Source organism: Pelophylax lessonae, assembly GCF_965119305.1.
Source record: "Pelophylax lessonae genome assembly, chromosome: 10".
Taxonomy (NCBI): Eukaryota; Metazoa; Chordata; class Amphibia; order Anura; family Ranidae; genus Pelophylax; species Pelophylax lessonae.
Window position 1 is genome coordinate 201,074,097 of NC_138777.1, and position 19,135 is coordinate 201,093,231.

General features: G+C 45.7%; 1 protein-coding gene across 3 annotated transcripts in view; it reads left to right on the forward strand.

Annotated features, from left to right (window-relative positions):
* The window catches only part of BEAN1 (brain expressed associated with NEDD4 1), a 46,129-nt gene extending 27,242 nt beyond the window's left edge, over window positions 1-18,887 (forward strand). For 2 of the 3 annotated variants that reach the window (XM_082269715.1, XM_082269714.1), the window contains 2 exons: window positions 1,131-1,254; window positions 18,280-18,885. In XM_082269715.1, coding sequence (XP_082125841.1) covers window positions 1,131-1,254; window positions 18,280-18,583 — 428 coding nt within the window. In that variant the 3' untranslated portion in view covers window positions 18,584-18,885. Of the gene's footprint in view, window positions 1-1,130; window positions 1,255-18,279 lie in introns of all 3 variants that reach the window. The other variant, XM_082269716.1, reaches the window with a different exon arrangement.
* Window positions 18,888-19,135: the final 248 nt, after the last annotated feature.

The window sequence follows — 19,135 nt, forward strand, 5'->3', positions numbered from 1 at the left end:
TCTCTACTCACTGGCCAAATCCAGGTTCCTGACCTGGCCACCAGGGTGGAGCTGGGACAGCTCGGTCAGGGCTGGCCAGGGGAGGAGAGTCTCCAGTGGGGCATGGAACCGCCCTCTGTTCAGACACAGTTTACACTATCCATGTTAGGGGGGAGGTATGTGCTCTGTCCTTATCTTCATCCTGCACTCAGTAGGTCAGCAGTGGGGACTTTTTATTTCTCTTCACCAGAAATCCTTTAGGCATGTCTGTGGCAGAAGAAGTGCAGCCTTTTTAAAGGGCATTACAGTGGCCCGGGGGGCAATTGCCCATCTGCCCCCTGGCCCAGTCCTCCCCTGCCTTAGAAGTTCATAAAACCTTGGTTCAACCATCTATTTCCAGTACCGATTTCCTGGGAGCTCCCGTCTGGTTACATGATTGGCTCACAGCGCCAGCCTCAGGGCAGAGGAGGGACAGCCGTTAAAAATGTGCCCAATAGTAAATCTATGGGTGATGTTACCACCCAGGCATTGCAGCTGTTGTCAATGCTCTCTCCTCTCCCTGAGTTGGCGCATGATTGGCTCACAGCGCCAGCCTCAGGGCAGAGGAGGGACAGCCGTTAAAAATGTGCCCAATAATAAGTCTATGGGTGACGTTACCGCCCAGGCATAGCAGCTGTTGTCAATGTTCTCTCCTCTCCCTGAGTCGGCACTGGGTAATGCTTACTTCTCAACCTACTTATTCCATTACCCTACTTTCTCCATCCTGCAGACGTCAGGATATAACGAGCAGTGGAAGCGTAGCTTTGGCAACTCAGGAACAAGCGCTCAACTGTGTTCCCTATCCATTTTCTTTTTTCAAAAACAAAATACTGAGTTGCAGGAGAGAGTGGACTTCGTATTCATGGATAGGGAACAAAAACCGAGCCGTTCATGAGTTGCTGGGGTCAGATTTTTAGAACCATTTAGAAAGGAATAGTGTTTCATTGAGTTCATTTTCATTAAAATGAAGGTAGGGGGTCAAATAACTTTATTTTCGAGTCCCATAAAATAACCCCATAGTATTATTACCATAATGGCAGCTACCGCAGAACAATGGGCTAGTAGGAAGGACCACCATTACTCCAAAGTGACATATTGTTATCTGTTCACAGATGGAATATCCTATGCACCTTCTTTCGGAGATCTGAGTTCCGTCTGTACAGGGGACATGTCTCCAGCCTTAGATTTTGCATCATATCTAGGCCTTAGCGTTTCCTATCCAGATTTTCCACCACGGTAAGAACTGAATTTGATGGATTCCAACATAGACTAGACTGCATAAGAATATTTAGTAGTTCAATCATGCTATCAACAGAAATTATTCATAGGTTTTGCCTGTTTTTTTTCTGTGTCACAATAAAGAAAAATACAATTAAAAAATATTTTATTTCATTTGTAAATAAATTCTATTTGTAACAGAAAAATAATTATAAGGATTTGTAGCATGCAAGAATTTGTAACAGAAAGATAATTAATGTAGGAAGTAAACCCTATCGTTTTAATAGCCAAGGAAGCTGCCATCTTGGCCTCTGCTTATCCCCTTAAGGACCGCTCCACACAGATATACTGCGGCAGGGCGGCCCTCCTGTGTGAAATCACGTAACTGTACGTGATTTTTTTGCAGTGGGTTCTGGGGTGCGCACCCGCACGGCAGGCGGCCCGCTCCCGCTGTGATTGGACACAGCGGGAGCCAATCAGCGAGTCTGGCGGATCATTCTCAGGAGAGGCAGAACAGCGGTCAGCTTATGTAAACATGGCAGACCGCTGTTCTGTGAAAGGGGAAGATAGAGATCTTGTGTGTCTTCTAAGCGGAAACACTGATCTCTGTCTTCTTCCAGTCAAAGCATTATCACCCCCCACACAGTTAGAAAGCACTCCCTAGAAGCACACTTAACCGTTTGATCGCCCCTGATGTTAACCCCTTCCCTGCCAGTGTCATTATTACAGTGACAATGCATTCTTTTTTAGCACTGATCACTGTAATATTGTCACTGGTCCCCCAAAATTGTCAGTTAGGTGTCTGATTTGTCCGCCGCAATGTCGCAGTCCCGCTAAAAATTTCTGATCGTCGCCATTACCAGTAAAAAATAAATAAAAATTCCATAAATATATCACAAAGTTCATAGACGCTATAACCTTTGCACAAACCAATCAATAAACGCTTATTTGGATTTTTTTTTTATCAAAAATATGTAGCAGAATTTTTTATTGAGTATGTTTTATAGCATAAAGTATAAACCGCACAGGTGATCAAATACCACCTAAAGAAAGCTCTATTTTTGGGAAAAAAAGACATCAATTTTATTTGGGTATATCGTCGCACGTCCGTGCAATTGTCAGTTAAAGTAGCGCAGTGCTGTATCAAAAAATGGCCTGGTCATGAAGGGGGTAAACCTTCTGGGGCTGAAGTGGGTAATCTTTAACTGCCATGATGTTGCCCATGTGATCAGTTATGACACCAGCCATCGGATGGTTTCACGGTTTGGTTGAGAGCACAACCAGTTACATTCCTGGCACATGTCGGGAATGCAACTGTTTTTTTAAATTGATGGGTTTCCCTCCGCTTTAAGGCCCTGTTCACGCTAGTAGGATTTCAGGTACGACATCAGTCGCTCAGACACAAAAATATGTCACCAGCACCCAAGGATCTCCAAAATAAGTCCAAAGCTTTATTCAGTGATCACATCATAGTTACAGTATAGCTATGCCTGATGAAGGGGTCCTGCAAGGCTACAAAACGTTGCCTTTGTAACTGTAGCACTGCCCCCGCAAGTTACCAACATACAAAAATTGCAGTTTCAAGTCCTTACTTTCTCCTTCCTTGGCTCGCTCCAATAATCAGTCCAGGGGTATTTTGGTTGATTTGTGTTTATTATAAATTAGGGATAGGAGTATTGAATAGTGGGATACTCCAGATTAACTATGCACAATGGTTGAGGACTCCTATCTTCAGGTACAGCAAGGCTGTTGAATCACCCTGCCACTATGGGTGAATTTGGATTAAGTCTCTTTTCTCTTGTAAGATGACTTGGTGGACTAGCAATTATCTTCAGGACACACTCGCTAGCATCCTCTTTCTCTTCACTTTCACTGCTGACACATGTCTATTGACTATTCTACACGTGGGGTGGCCCCCCTCAGGTCAGGCCCCTTGATACGAGTCCCTGTACTCACGATACTGTGGTCCCAAGGTCTCCTGTTTCTCCCCCTCACTCAGCTCTCATGGACCTCTGGGTTCAGCTTCTCTCATCCGTTCCTCTGGCCCTCAGGACGACCTCCTGCGACCGCATGGCACCTCTACAGAGAAGGAGGCAGCCACCCCCCTCCCTCCGGGACTCTGCTCTCTTGCCAAAGACCTCGTAGCACATGTGCTCCTGACTTTTATACAGTATTACAGAATGCACAGAGGTGACCTGCCCTCTGCCAATCATCAGGACTGTATCAAAGCTTATGCATCCATTTGTCAGGTTTCCTCCCACTGTCCAACATGGCTCCCTATTGGACCAGTGTGAAACACTTCTCTAGACACAATGAATTGCATACTGAGCACATTGAGCAGACCTCACTAACAGACCCTGCTCTCTGGTAGGCAGAGAACAATATAGATTTACCTGCAGCCCCTCTGGTAAGCAGACAGAGCTCAAAACTATAATCTCTCACTAGCACCTACCTAGGAGGGTGCTACATAACTATGATGTGATCACTAAATTAAGTTTTGGATTTGCTCTGGAGATCCTTGGTGTGCTAGTGACATATTTCTCACCTTGAATGTCTTTGGTTTCTAGCAGGTAGTCTCTCCTTCATCCATTTTACAGCCATTTTCAGGAACAGTTGCTTTGGGAATATTGTGCTTGTTTATTCGCACAGAATCACATGATAAGGAAAATCACATTATTTTCAATAGTTCCCATTCACATCAATGCAACACAACTACAATGCAAATTAGAAAAGGTCCCTGCACCACTTTGGTGCAACTGCATTACGATTTTGGCCCCACAGACTTCAATGGAGTAGCACCAATAATGCATTATATATACGTTTTTTGGTGCGTTTTTGCCTGCAATTTGTAACGGTTGTTAGGAGAGAGAACCCACCAGTGTCTTAACAATTAGTGACTCATCTCTGCTGTCAGTCAGTCAACCAATCCAAACCAGGCCCTTAATGTATTTTCTTATTCAAAGGTCATTTTCCTATTTTTAAGTAACTTTCACTAAAATAGTAACTGGTATTCCTGTCCTTGTTCAGGCACTTCTTGTTATAGAGTGACAACGATCTATCCCTTTTTCCCAGTTGTGCTCCTGTATTGCCACAAAGGCGTCTGGTTAAGAGTACAAGTTTCCATGTCAATGGATCAAAATTTGGCCTGTTCAGCAGGGACCATTTACAGCAGCTTGTTGTACACAAGTTGATCTATCACTTAATTTGGGTACAACCAGCTTGTCGGGTTATTTCCGAACGATCAATGCCGTTGGATATTTATGAGATTTTAGGTTAACTTTAACCATGGGTGGAAGGAAAAAAAATGCTCAATTCCCCTGAACAGCACAGTCAGTGTGGATGGGGGAATTTCTCCCACAGTGCTATTGTGTTCTACTGGAAGCAAGTGCGAAAAGCCTTCCCTGCCAGCAGAACATAATGAATAGTGCTGCCAGCTATAGATGGAGGCACTAATCGTTCGGAAAAAAACAACAGGCTGGTTGTACACAAGTCGAACGGTGGAATGATTTGTGTACAGCTGCTCATAAATGGATAAAAATTAGGCCGGTACCCACTAAACCAGCTGATTTTCGATCCACATAGGGCCGGCTTAAGACTTTTGTTTTAAATCTTTAAAGTCAATTTTATTGAGGATGGGTAAAGGGTGATGAGGGTCTAAACCATGGGTGTCCAACCTTTTGGTTTCTCTGGGCCACATTGAGTGCACAGAAATTTTCTCGGGCCGCATATAAAATATATACTATATTTAAGGTATACAAGTAATAAAATGCCGCTGCGCCCTTCCCATGCCGCCGTACCCCCCGCACTAATTTAGCACAACTAGAGGATGATCAAATGAAATGGAATCAGTATACAGAGGTTTACTTTTTCTGAGAGATAATAAAGGAAAACTAACCACTATGACCACTTCAGTGATTTGAAGTGGTCATGGTGGTAGGAGTCCGAAACACTGCACATTCTCGACTCCACCCCTCCCCTCCAAGGCAGCCTCTGCCTACAGTTAGTTGGAAGCTGCTGTGGCCATGCCCCCGACCCAACTTCCTTCCTCCCCAGCAAAAAAAAAATTGTCAGGGGGCAGTAGGCCGCATTGCCTGTGGTTCCGGGCCTGGTCTAAACCAACCTTTCTTAAAGTAGAAGTACAGCCAAAGTTCGTTCTGCACTCCTGTGACCTGTTTTCAGCAGACAGCGGGCTGAAGCCTGCTGTCGGCTGACGTCACAGAGCCCGTCCAGGCTCAGACAAAATTGCGACAATGAAGTTGGGATCTGCTCACATGCATGGACCAGCACTCTTAGCGAGCCGCTGAGAGCCTGAGCCAGTTCCCCCCGCCCCTCCACAGCTCTGAACTTCCAGTCCCCAGCTCTCTGCTCGGGGAGCCCTGAGAACCGAGCAATCGGTGGTGTTTGATCGATCGGTTCTCAGTGTTAGAGCCAGGGGAATAGATACAGCATTGGACCACCAGCACTGCATCCAAATAGGTAGGCATGATTCTGAAAAAAAAAAGTCCATGCTTCTCTTTTAGCCTTTTTATTATGAAAGACCCCTTGGAATGTTTAGGTCTCAAGGAATGTTTGCTAAAAAAAATTATATTTTTACACTTATGATCAATAGAAAGAATGCTCATTATAGCGGTGGTTAGTGTAATGCCCCAAATACATGGGTGGTTGGTGGGAAGAAGGCTTCTAACAAAGGTGGTCAATGAGAGGATTGCCCCATATAGACACCTAACGTGATCATTAGTGTCAGTGGTGTCTGAGATATGAAAAGAGAAGCTTCACTGGTGCAATGCAGTTAGATGTGCCGAGTGATGCTGGTGGGAGGCTCTTTTAGGCAGGAGATTAATCCGGGACTACTCAAAGAACCCAGAGCACCCACAGAACCATGATTAACCACTTTACCACTAGAGCATTTTGCTGTCTTGCGTCTGGGCCACTTTTTGCGATTCGGCGCTGTGCAAATTTAACTGACAATTGCGCGGTCATGCGACGCCGTACCCAAACGAAATTTACGTCCTTTTTTTTCCCACAAACAGAGCTTTCTTTTGGTGGTGTTTGATCACCTGTGTGATTTTTACTTTTTGCGCTATAAACAAAAAAAGAGCGTTTATTTTGAAAAAATAGCAATATTTTTAACATTTTTTTATATGAAATTCCCCCCAAAAAAGATGTAAAAACCAATTTTTTTTAAAATTTTTGGCCAATTTGTTTTCTGCTACCTATGTTTGGTAAAAAAAATCGCAATAAGCGTATTTTGATTGGTTTGCGCAAAAGTTATTGCGTTTACTAACTAAGGGAAAGATTTATGTCATTTTTGGTGTTTTTTTTTTTTAACGAGTAATGGCGGCGATCTGCGATTTTTTTTGCGGGACTGCGACATTGCGGCGGACAGATCGGACCCTTGACTGACATTTTTGACACTTTTGGGGGTACCAGTGACATTACTGCAGTAATCAGTGCTATATATATGCACTGTTACTGTAAAAATGACACTGGCAGGGAAGGGGTTAATTTTATTGGAGAGGGAGGGGTTAATGTATGCCTGGTGCTTACTAACGTGTGTGGGGGGAGGTGACTGAGTGAGCCAGGGACAGATCGGATGTTCAGCTATGCTAAACACTCCGATCTGTCACTCCCTGTCACTTAGGAGATCCGCCCGCTCTGTTTACACAATCGGGGCAGAGCAGCGGCGATCGGCGCCCCTCCTCCCCTGGCCCGACTCCCGCTGTGAATGAAAACAGCGGGAGCGCTGCCTACAGGGGGAGGAGTCTGGCGACGTAGGTCTACGTCGTCAGACCTACAAGAGCCACTTAGCCGCAGTAGTACTCAGCGGTAAAGTGGTTAAGAAAGGCTGGTCTAAACTGCACAGAATCATGGGGTTTATCTTTAAATAAAATAAGCACAAAAACAGCCGATAAACTAACAGGCACCCTCTGCACAAGATATGCCTTCACAATAAGACATTGATTGGTGGTAGGTTCTAGGACACTAATCGTTTAATTTACTTAACCTCTACTCAATTTGCTGGCCACTGAGTTTGTCCATTTTTTATTTTACCATGTTTCAAATTAGATTTGGAATAAATACTGCATTAACTTCTATTTTTTTTCTCTCTGCGAGTCAGTGAAGGGACGATTTACGTAAATCACAGTTGACAGGCGGGATAAATGGCCATCATGCTAATATGTCCTATTAGGAGAATGAATGAAATACCGGTGTGGTTGATATCATAGTGCTCATCTGCTTTATTTGATGTGAAATGGAGAGGGAAAGATTAGAGGCTCAGACAGAAGACTTCTTGCTGCCCTTCACGGTGAATTTAGTTTAAATTAAGTAGTGGCAGAATTTAATAGATGAACTGTTTTGATCGCTTGGTGCGATGGTGACATTAACCGAATGTCAGTGTGAACGGTTCCTAAGAGGAATTAGGGGCTACGGGGATATTAAAAAAAGGTACATTACAGTCAAAACTGAAAATGACATCCTGAGGTGCAACCAGGGAGCATATCCAACCTGCTGAGTGATGGAGCTTTTCATTAGGAATTGTTGCAGTGTACCAGTTCACCATACTCCCTTTGGCTGTAATCTGGTGATCCTGGAGCACATCTGCTTGTGATGATGGAACACATATTTTTTTTATAATTACAATTTTGTTAATATAGCACTGCCCCCGTAGGGGTCTCTGAGTATAGATTTCCCTGGGTCACCCTCTGATGAGCCTGCAGCCAGTTGCTTTTCACCAGGTACACACTCACCTGCTCGTTATCGAATCACCAGTCTAAGGGATTTGTTTTTCGTATTTATTGGTAGAACGTAGATAGGAGAAGGGATTAGTGGGATACTCCCAACTTTAAAGTGATTGCAAAGGTTTTTTTTTTTCTTACATAACAAACATGTTATACTTACCTGCTGGTTTTGCACAAAGCACCCCCGATTCTCCTCTTCTGGGGTGCCCCAGATGTCGCTTCTGGCTCCTCCTCTTCATCGGGCGCCCCACACAAAACCACTTCTCATAGGGGCACCCGTGCAGGTGCGCTCCAGAGTCCTGCTGCTGCGTCCATTAACACAGACAGGAGAACTCGGTTCCACCCCCCACTCGCGTGTCACTGGATTTGATTGACAGCAGTGGGAGCCATTGGCTGCTATTAATCTATCCACTGAGGACCCGAGACAGCTGCTGGAGCTGCTGGGCTCGTGCTCATCACTGGAACGTTTGGATGCAGGTAAGAATAACGAGGGGTCTGGGGGCAGCTGCAGAATGCATTATGGTGAAAAACATTGAGACTTTACAATTCCCTTAACTATGCACAGAGGAGGACAACTGTAACGGAACCGCGTCCCACACTGTACTTGTGGACTTCCGTCAGTATACGGCTTCCTCCCAGTCATGAACATAGGTATCAGATTTTCCAGCCGCCCTACATACAAAGCTAGCCGACAACTTAACTTGTATAAGTTTTGGAACCTTCCAGGATAAGACTGTTTATTAAAAACACAGGCACAAAAAGATATACTGTGTGGGACAACCCCCCTCCCCCTTAGCAGCCAATCCACAAACACATATACATCTCATAATAGGTTGATCTTAAGGCAGACCGAAACAATAGAACAATGGGATACAGGCACTTATCAATAACAAACCCCTCCCCACCTCACTATTTAGCAAGGGTCTATGAGACACTCCAACAATATTCAAGCAATCTGAAAAGTCAAATGATTTATCTTTATATATTTCTTGAGGGATATTATTCAGAAATATTGTTGTCCCAAGTGAAAGAGTCCCTTCATTCTTTCAACACAAACACAAACCACACATATAGAACCCAGGATAACCGGAGTAACACGAAATGCGCTGTGGTTGTACAGCGAGTCTGATTAGTGCAGACCCTACTGGGGTTCTTGGTCCCCCTGTGCCCCTAATAGACACAGGGTTACTTACACATAAGAGGGCCGGGAAAGCTGGACAAGAAGTTTCCCGACCTCTCTAAAGTAATCTGGGTTCCACATGCCCTCCACCCAAAGTGACTCTCACTTTGCCTCGCCTGGTTGAACTGAATAGCAGACCCTCTGCTGAACTATAAAGCACTTGTATGGAAGAATAAGTCCTTTGCTTGCTCTGCCAGCAGACTCAATGAACACTGATTCTTCAGGACACTAACCACAAAGACAATCAGTGCAGAATTTAAAAAAACAATTATAAATTACACCCCCCCCCCGCACGCGCTCCGCCGCTCCTACCTGCTTATGGGGTGTATTTTTTTTATTATCTGTGCCCCTTTCTGATGATCATGTGCTGGTCGGAGCGACTGGACTATTTCTTCAGTTTCGGGCGCATGCTCATTCCGCTCATGCCCATTCGCATGTTCTTCTGCCTTGGCTCAAGTTCTGGCCAACTGCCGGCCTGCCTATCTCTTTTCTTTCCCCGGCAGAGTGATCTTCCTCGGCTCCTCACCCGGAGAGTGAGACTTGAGAGGCTGTGAGGCGGGCGGCGGTGGCTGTGACAGGCAGAGAGAGGCAGCTGAGCTCAGCTGACCGTGTCCAGCAGCAGGAACAGAGGGGAAGCGGATCCAATCATGGGGCTGCCAGTCCCTTCAAGGCTTTAACACCGGTGTGCTTTGTGGGTGTCTGTGAATAGACTACATTGCACTGTGTCTGTCTCTCTGGCATCATGGATGGTATCATAACTCACAGGCAGGGGGCGCTCTATCATGGCTCTGGCTGGCTCTGTCACAGTGTGCCATATAACATGGCTGCTTATTGGTCATAAGTCCACCATCAGCACCCAGCAGCCATGTAATGTGACACACTGTGACAGAGCCAGCCAGAGCCATGATAGAGTGCCCCCTGCCTGTGAGTTATCATAATGCTGATGACCTGAACCAGTTGCCAACCACCCCATGTCACATTTACTGCTACAGGAAGGTTGTGCTGCGCAGGATCATCTATATTTTTGTTTTGTTGTGTTTTGTTTGTTCAATAAAAATACCTTTAAAAAAAAAAAAAGTGGATGCATTTATAAAATAAACTGCACTAGTAATAATTAATATGTGTGTAAAGATGACTAAAAATAAGATAAAATATTGAAAGTGCCAGAAGTACACAGTAGGTATGAATAATTTAGATTTTTATTTGGGTACAGCGTCGCACGACCGGGTAACTGTCAGTTAAAGTAATGCAGTGCCATATCACAAAAAATGGCCTGGTCATTAAAGGGGTAAAACCTTCCGGTTCTTAAGTGGTTAAATAACAAATATGTTATACTTACCTCCTCTGTGCAGTTGGTTTTGCACAGAGCAGCCTGGATCCTCCTCTTCTTAGGTCCCTCTTCTCTGCTCCTGGCCCCTCCCTCCTGTTGAGTGCCCCCACAGCAAGCAGCTTGTTATAGGGGCACCCGAGCCGAGTCACAGCTCCCTGTGTCCATTCAGAATAAAATGCATTAACATAAAAATAAACCTTATGCCTTTACAAAGTACAGCCGTGAAAACTAGGCCTAAAGTAAACCTTTCCACCAAAAACAAAAATCTCTTATCGCATGCAGCCCTGTATGCTATTCTCAAATTACCCTCAAGTCATTTCTAAAAAATAGATTTTTTTTAGATACTTACCTTTAATTGTCCACTTCCTGGTGTCCTGAGGCATTGGCAGCATTACCAGCTGTAGCAACAAAAAAAAGCCGCTCAGGTGAGGCAAAGCACTCCGGTGCCGGTCGAATCCGCCATCCAATCGTCAAGTGTTCAAAGAGAAAGTTTGACCGCACCCAGGAGTAAATAAACTGGAAGTGTTTTATTCCCATAAACTTAAACACATAGGTGCATCACACAGACATGGGACAGGTTGACGCGTTTCACGACTCTACAGATCGCTTACTCATAACCAAACGGTTAGTTATGAGTAAGTGATCTGTAGAGTCGTGAAACGCGTCAACCTGTCCAGTTTATTTACTCCTGAGTGCGGTCAAGCATTACCAGCTGCCTGGGAAGGCTACATCACTAGTTCCTTCTAGGGAGTCTGCTCATAAAATATGATATCTTGTGAAATTTTTGGACAAATGTATCCCCCCCCCCCCCAGGTGACTGTTCCCAGGTAAAGCACTGAATGTACAGGATCTTCCTGTGTGTCATCAGAGAGGGGAGGCAACAAATTACAAGTAAAAGGGAGAGAGGAGCCCTTACTGCAAATGACTACTTGGGAACAATCTCCAAGCTATTGAAGGAAACTAAAGCCTGGAGTTAAAGTAAACGTATGTTTTATCCAGGGGCGTAACTACAGGGGTTGCAATTGCAAAACGGCCCCATGTTCTAGGGGGCCTGTGCAGGTCCCCTGTACACCTGGATAGGAGGGGCGGCGGGGGGCAGCATGTAGAGAAATCACTGTCCTCCTGTAGCTGCAGGAGGAAAATGGAGGAGATTGGTTCCTCTGTATGCTGACCCTGCCACTCCTCCTATCCAGTTAATTTGTGTTCTGCTGTCTCTGGGCCCCTGTGTGCTCCCCTGGTCCCCCCCCCACTATGCACCCCCCCGCACCCCCCCACTGTGCCCCACCCCCCACTGTGCTAGCTCCCCTCTCCTGCCAGCTGCTGCAGGGGATGTGTCACAACAGAGAACCAGGAAGGGGTCAGTAAATATGTCATTTACCAGCTCCTTCCTTTTCTGAATGGACAGAGTCATAGTCAGTGACATTGTAAAAAATAAGATAAAATGCTAAAAAAATAATACAATTAAAATACCAAAAAAAAAAACTACTGACACCAGTGGGTGAACTTCCAGGATCGCAAAGGTCACACTAGCAACTGGGCCCTGGCATTCCACCACCGTGGGAAGGGCCCAAGATGGCAGGAAGGGGGCCCATTGCAGAACTTGTGAAAGGGTCCCGCTGCGGGACCGTAATAAAGGGCCTCGCAACGAGAGTAAACGGCCCCAGGATCAGTGGGAAGAGCCCCTGGCCTGAAGGTAAGGGCCCCGGCCAAAGGTCCGGGGGGCCCTTCATGGTTTCTTGCACCGGGGCCCTGAAGGTTCTAGTTACGCCTCTGGTTTTATCATTGCCTTTCCTTTTTACAACATTTCTAATGGTGCCTTTATTATAATTATTCAAGAGAAGGTCTACGTTAAGGCCGGCTGTGTGTAGAAGGGAGCAATCTACCCCCAAAACACAGCATGATTGTATAGAAAATTGCATTGTGAGAAAGCTGTCTGCCACCTTCCATAGAGTCTCTGAGATTCTGCAATCACCTGCATTCTATCAGTTTAATGTGATCTGCTGTGTATTCAGAAGAGAATGATTCCCGAAGGAGAGAAGTCTTTATTTGTTTTGCAGGATCTATGGAGCATCTGCTGCCATGAAGTAATCATCCCCCTGTATTATCCGGCAGCATATTTCAGACTCACAACGTTGTAATTGCTTTCAGATTTCTCTCAGATCTGAATTTACCGACCATCTGCTGGAGGCTGCAGACAGAGCAGCTTAAAAACATTATGGGCAGAAACTAGACAGCGTAGAACCGTGGCGGTCAATGCGTTGGATGTAGATGACCTTGTGCTCCTATGGAGAAGATGGCTATCTATGGACACTGGATCAGCCTTTTTTAACGTCTCATGCCTATTATATGCATACAGCTGTAGGGTTGGGAATGCTCCAGGTGACAGATGACAGCTTCCTGGTGGGCTTGCCCAGGTGGCTTCAGACTAGGACTCGAACATGCCTTAGCTCATCACTACTGGTCAATAGGATGAGGAGAATGCTCCTTTCATTTCTGGTCAGTAGAAAGATAGCCCCTTAATGTCCCTTTACACAGTACAATCTGACCATACAGTCTCTGTACAATTAGCTTTAGATTTATAAAATTTAATATCAGATCCTACCTAATCTATCCAATTAAGATTTGTCCAATCAGGAAGGCCCTTACATGGTCAAACAGGCAGCTGGGTGGATCCCAATAATATGGTTTGGATCCTTCCAAAACCTGGAGCAGTTCTTTGACATCAGCTGACTCTGGGTCACAGGAGAGCAAAAGGAAGTGCACTTCTCTGACCCCCAACAAATCTTTGGTCATACTTCTCTTTTAGGAAACCCTTAGCAACCTCTGGAGAAAGCCAAGGGTTGCAGAGACCTGTGGTTGAGAAAGGTTGCATTAGACCAGGGGTGTCAAATTTATTCTCATTGCGGGCCACATCAGCATTATGGTCACCCTCAAAGGGCCAGCTGTATCTGTTAGACTAGATGGTCAGAGCACCCCCCTCCCAATATCAGAGAGCCCCCCTTTATCAGAAGTCAAGAGTCCCCCATCCTCCCTTATATCACAGCGCACCCCCCTTACCATGTGCTGCTGCAAGCGTCTGGAGGAGGGCTGCCGGATTCTGCTGAATGCTTAGACCAGGGGAGGCGGAGACAAGGGAGTGCTGCGGCGGCACAGAGAAGTGCAGGAGCAGGCAGAGGAGGTCTGTACTCCTCTCTCATGCTGACTGCTGAGACAAGGTGGGGGCAGAGATGAGGGAATGTTGCAGCTGCAGGAAAGGTGCTAGGGCCACATGAAATGGCCTGGTCTGCCAGATTGGGCCCGCATGCCTTGTGTTTGGCACAGTGCTCAGCCGACTTGGAAAAGGTGTTTTGTACAAACTACTGTGGCACCCTCATAGGTAGGTGCTAGAAGACAGAGTATACAGTGGGTACGGAAAGTATTCAGACCCCCTTAAATTTTTCACTCTTTGTTATATTGCAGCCATTTGATAAAATCATTTAAGTTCATTCTTCTTCCTCATGAATGTACACATAGCACCCCATACTGACAGAAAAACACAGAATTGTTGACATTGTTGCAGATTTATTAAAAAAGAAAAACTGAAATATCACATGGTCCTAAGTATTCAGACCCTTTGCTGTGACACTCATATATTTAACTCAGGTGCTTTCCATTTCTTCTGATCATCCTTGAGATGGTTCTACACCTTCATTTGAGTCCAGCTGTGTTTGATTATACTGATTGGACTTGATTAGGAAAGCCACACACCTGTCTATATAAGACCTTCCAGATCACAATGCATGTCAGAGCAAATGAGAATCATGAGGTCAAAGGAACTGCCTGAAGAGCTCAGAGACAGAATTGTGGCAAGGCACAGATCTGGCCAAGGTTACAAAAAGATTTCTGCTGCACCTAAGGTTCCTAAGAGCACAGTGGCCTCCATAATCCTCAAATGGAAGACGTTTGGGACGACCGGAAACCCTTCCTAGAGCTGGCCGTCCGGCCAAACTGAGCTATCGGGGGAGAAGAGCCTTGGTGAGAGAGGTAAAGAAGAACCTAAAGAACACTGTGGCTGAGCTCCAGAGATGCAGTCAGGAGATGGGAGAAAGTTGTAGAAAGTCAACCATCACTGCAGCCCTCCACCAGTCGGGGCTTTATGGCAGAGTGGCCCGACGGAAGCCTCTCCATGTAAGACACATGAAAGCCCGCATGGAGTTTGCTAAAAAAACACCTGAAGGACTCCAAGATGGTGAGAAATAAGATTCTCTGGTCTGATGAGACCAAAATAGAACTTTTTGGCCTTAATTCTAAGCGGTATGTGTGGAGAAAACCAGGCACTGCTCATCACCTGTCCAATACAGTCCCAACAGTGAAGCCTGGTGGTGGCAGCATCATGCTGTGGGGGTGTTTTTCAGCTGCAGGGACAGGACGACTGGTTGCAATGGAGGGAAAGATGAATGCGGCCAAGTACAGGGATATCCTGGACAAAAACCTTCTCCAGAGTGCTCTGGACCTCAGACTGGGCCGAAGGTTTACCTTCCAACAAGACAATGACCCTAAGCACACAGCTAAAATAACGAAGGAGTGGCTTCACAACAACTCCGTGACTGTTCTTGAATGGCCCAGCCAGAGCCCTGACTTAAACCCAATTGAGCATCTCTGGAGAGACCTAAAAATGGCTGTCCACCAACGTTTACCATCCAACCTGACAGAACTGGAGAGGATCTGCAAGGAGGAATGGCAGAGGATCCCCAAATCCAGGTGTGAAAGACTTGTTGCATCTTTCCCAAAAAGACTCCTGGCTGTATTAGATCAAAAGGGGGCTTCTACTAAATACTGAGCAAAGGGTCTGAATACTTAGGACCATGTGATATTTCAGTTTTTCTTTTTTAATAAATCTGCAACAATGTCAACAATTCTGTGTTTTTCTGTCAGTATGGGGTGCTATGTGTACATTCATGAGGAAGAAGAATGAACTTAAATGATTTTAGCAAATGGCTGCAATATAACAAAGAGTGAAAAATTTAAGGGGGTCTGAATACTTTCCGTACCCACTGTAGTTCTGGGTCTTTCTGCTTACCAGAGAGATTGCCAGGTAAAGTAATATTGCTCTCTGCCTACCAGAGAGCAAGATCCATTGGTAGGATCTGCTCATGGTGCTCAGGTTCAGCTCAGCTTGTTTGAATGTTTTGCACTGGTTTAAAAGGGAGGCATATTGGACAGTGGGAGGAAACCTGACAAATGAGGGCACAGGCATCGTTACAGCTCTGGTAATTGGCAGAGGAAAGTGTATCGATGCATGCTGGGTAACTGTATAAATGCCAATGGCACATGCGCTCGGGGTCTTCAGCTGGAGAGCGCGGTCTCGGAGGGAGGGGGCGGTTGCCCCTCCTCTGTAGAAACTGCCATACGGTCTTGGGTAGTCAACCTGAGGTCCTGAATGTCAGAGAGGAGCTAAACCCATTGGTCCTGCAGAGCTGACTGAAAGGGAGACCCTGGAAAGGATCTGATTCTTCCTACAGTGAGTACAGATCTGTGTCATGGGGCCTGTCATGTGAGGGCCATCCCTTCTGTGCAAGAGTCAGTAAACGGGTGTCAGTCAAGGGGATGCTAGAGAGTGTCCTGAAGATAATGTGGTTTGCATCAAGTCTGCTGCTAGAGAGAGTAAGAGGACTTTATTCCTTCATACAAGTGGCAGCATGGTTAAAGCAGTGTGTCTGCTTCCAAAAATAACCTGGTGAGCCCAAGTGAGAGTTGTCATTATCTACTGTGAGTAGTTCAGTTGGAGTATCCCACTATTCCCTTCTCCCATCCAAGTTCCACAATAAATACAAAACGAAATACCCTGGACTGTTTATTGAGTATCGAGCAAACAGGAGTAAGGATGGATGTGTGAAAACCCCCCTAGTGACTGTCTGCAGGTAATCAGAGGGAGACCCAAGAAGTCATCACACAGCAAGCCCTATGGGGACCGTGCTACACTACTATTTGCATGAAAATCTTCCCATTAGCCCCTTTCTGATCTGCAGGGGGATCCATGAACATCCCCTGCTGATTCAAGTGGAACAGAACAGATGTCACTTTTTTGATGCATTTAAAAACCTGAGCTTGACTGTACCTCTGTTCACTTCTTAAGAATACTCGAAATAACCACACCGACAACAAAATTCTTTCAACTGGGTCAGGGGCTGACTGGCAACCTTCAGCCCAGGGGGCAAGTACAAACCAGAAGCCCAGCGAATGTTGCAGCAAGTCGGCATCGCTCCCACTATCCCTCTTCCCGGCCTCCTCCTGACGCCCATTCCAAGCTGAAGCTCCAGGTATTCTCTACTCACTGGCCGAATCTGTGTTCCTGACCTGGCCAGCAGGGGGGCGGTTGGGAGGAGCTGGGACAGCTCGATCGGGGCTGGCCAGGGGAGGAGAGTCTCCAATGGTGCATGAAACTGGCCTCTGTTCAGACACAGTTTACACCATCGATACTGGGGGGGGGGGAGGCCTGCACTCTGTCCTTGTCTTTATATCGCACTCAGTAGGTCAGCAGTGCAGACTTTTTACTTCTCGTCACCAGGAATCCTTTAGGCATGTCTGTGGCAGAAGCGGTGCAGCCTTTTTATGGGCCATCAGAGCAGCCCAGGGGGCAATTGCCCCCCTGGCCCACTCCTCCCCTGAATTGGGTTGATACTTTATTAATTTTTGTATTGGCCAGTTTGACAACTGTACATGATGAACAATCAAACCAGTAAAGATATATAACCAACAACAGATCCCTACTGCAGTGCTGAGTGGCGTATCTCAGCTTTCCTTCCTTATCAAGAGCCAATTCAGCCCCCAGCCGTCCAGGTTGAGCTCAGGGGCTTACATGGGCTTCCCGCTACCTATTCTACTGACTACAGCTGGCCCTCTGAGGGCGACCATAATGCTGATGTGGCCCGCTACCTGCCACCTCAACCCGCGAAAGGGATAACTGCTAGCTGTGACAATAAAATTGTTTCGTAAAAAAAATATAAATGACATTAACTAATAGTAAATCTTGCAGTCAGGAATTAAATACAGCGCTAACCATAAGAACACAACGAACACAGCACAAAACCCATTTATATACTATATATATATATATATATATATATATCCAATTATTTCACATTTTACATTAAAAAAATGTAGAAGGGTGCAGACCTTTTCCATTTTTTTGTTTGGGCCTGGACAGACTCAGAGGTAATCAGATGCAAATCTACTAATATTTGGCAGCTTATAGACTAAGATAGCTTTGGATCAGGTCCATCAGACCCTAAAGGGGTCTAAAGGATCGTAAGTTAAATAAATGGTTTGTGTGATGCTGCTAGAGGTGCCACAATGGTTCCATGTACAAGAAAGGAATACCCACTGTATACAATCTTTTGATTACCTTCATTTTTTTGCTGATGCAGGGCAAAGCAACAAGTGAAATAGCTGGTACTTCTCAGTATGGATAGTGTCCATGTGTCTCTCGCTTTCCTCCAATGATGCACTGCTCAATGCCTCAGCAGCCAATCACCAGGCCTGAGTGCTGTCACATGGGGCAGAAGGAAAGTCTCTAGCCTTGTGTTCGCTCTGACCAGATTAAATTGCAGCTTAAATGGTGCTTTTTTACTTTGTTCCAGGGGATGAACAGCAAAGTAGTGGAATGCTGCTTCCACATTGCATTCCACCTATCTGAAAGTGGTTTCTATTGCATTATTAGGTCAGATTTATTTTTTCAGCAGTGAAAGATAATTTCTGGTTGGCTGATATGTGGGTAAGGCCTATGTCGGTAACCTTGATGTCTGTTTTTCTAGCTATGATGAGTGTGTGCTTCCAGAAAGCTCAGGATCTTACCTCCCCACTGATGAACCTCCACCATACTCCTTGGAAGACCCACAACAGCTTCAAACTGATCTGACATTCAGCGACAACACTGAAGAGATTGCTCCGAGATCACATGAAAACACAGAAAATAACCTGATCACCGCTTCGCTTTCTGCTGCTGAACTCCCTGATGATTCACCAAGTAGAACCACAAGCAAGACAAGCCTACACCTTCCCAATATACCAATGGACAGCCAAAAACACATGGCATCACCGACCACTCTAGTTCTATAGGAAACCGCTTAACTCCAGCCACAATTATTTTGTTTTGGTTGGAGTGAGGATAGGTAGGAACCTCTGTCCGGTTTTATCTGTCATCTGTTGGGAAGATTTCACCTCACTTCCTCTCTTGGTGACCACATGGGAACTAAGGAGAGCTCAAAAACACCAATAAAAAACCAGACAAAGGGTCTTGCCCTTCACTGCAATACTTTAAAACAATGTTTTATCACTGTGTGCTACTGCTGGAGAGATTTTGCTCACTTTCTGTTCAGAGAACACACCGGATGTGGGGGAAAATCTACCCAAGAGCTAAAGCAGGGGTACCGAACCGGTGGCCTGTGGGGTCCTCTGATGTGGGCCCAGATCACGGGTTGCTGACATGCCATCCCAGAGTATCCGTGTTGTGGATGGAGCCAGCGATAGAGGAAGAACCCGGCTGCAGAGGGAGCAGAGCCACATAACCCAATGCTTCCTCTATAGCAATGACTCCTGTCCCAGGCAGTGATACCAAATGCACTCTGCCTGGGACACCAAGATTTTCTATAGCCGTCTACGTGCAGAGAG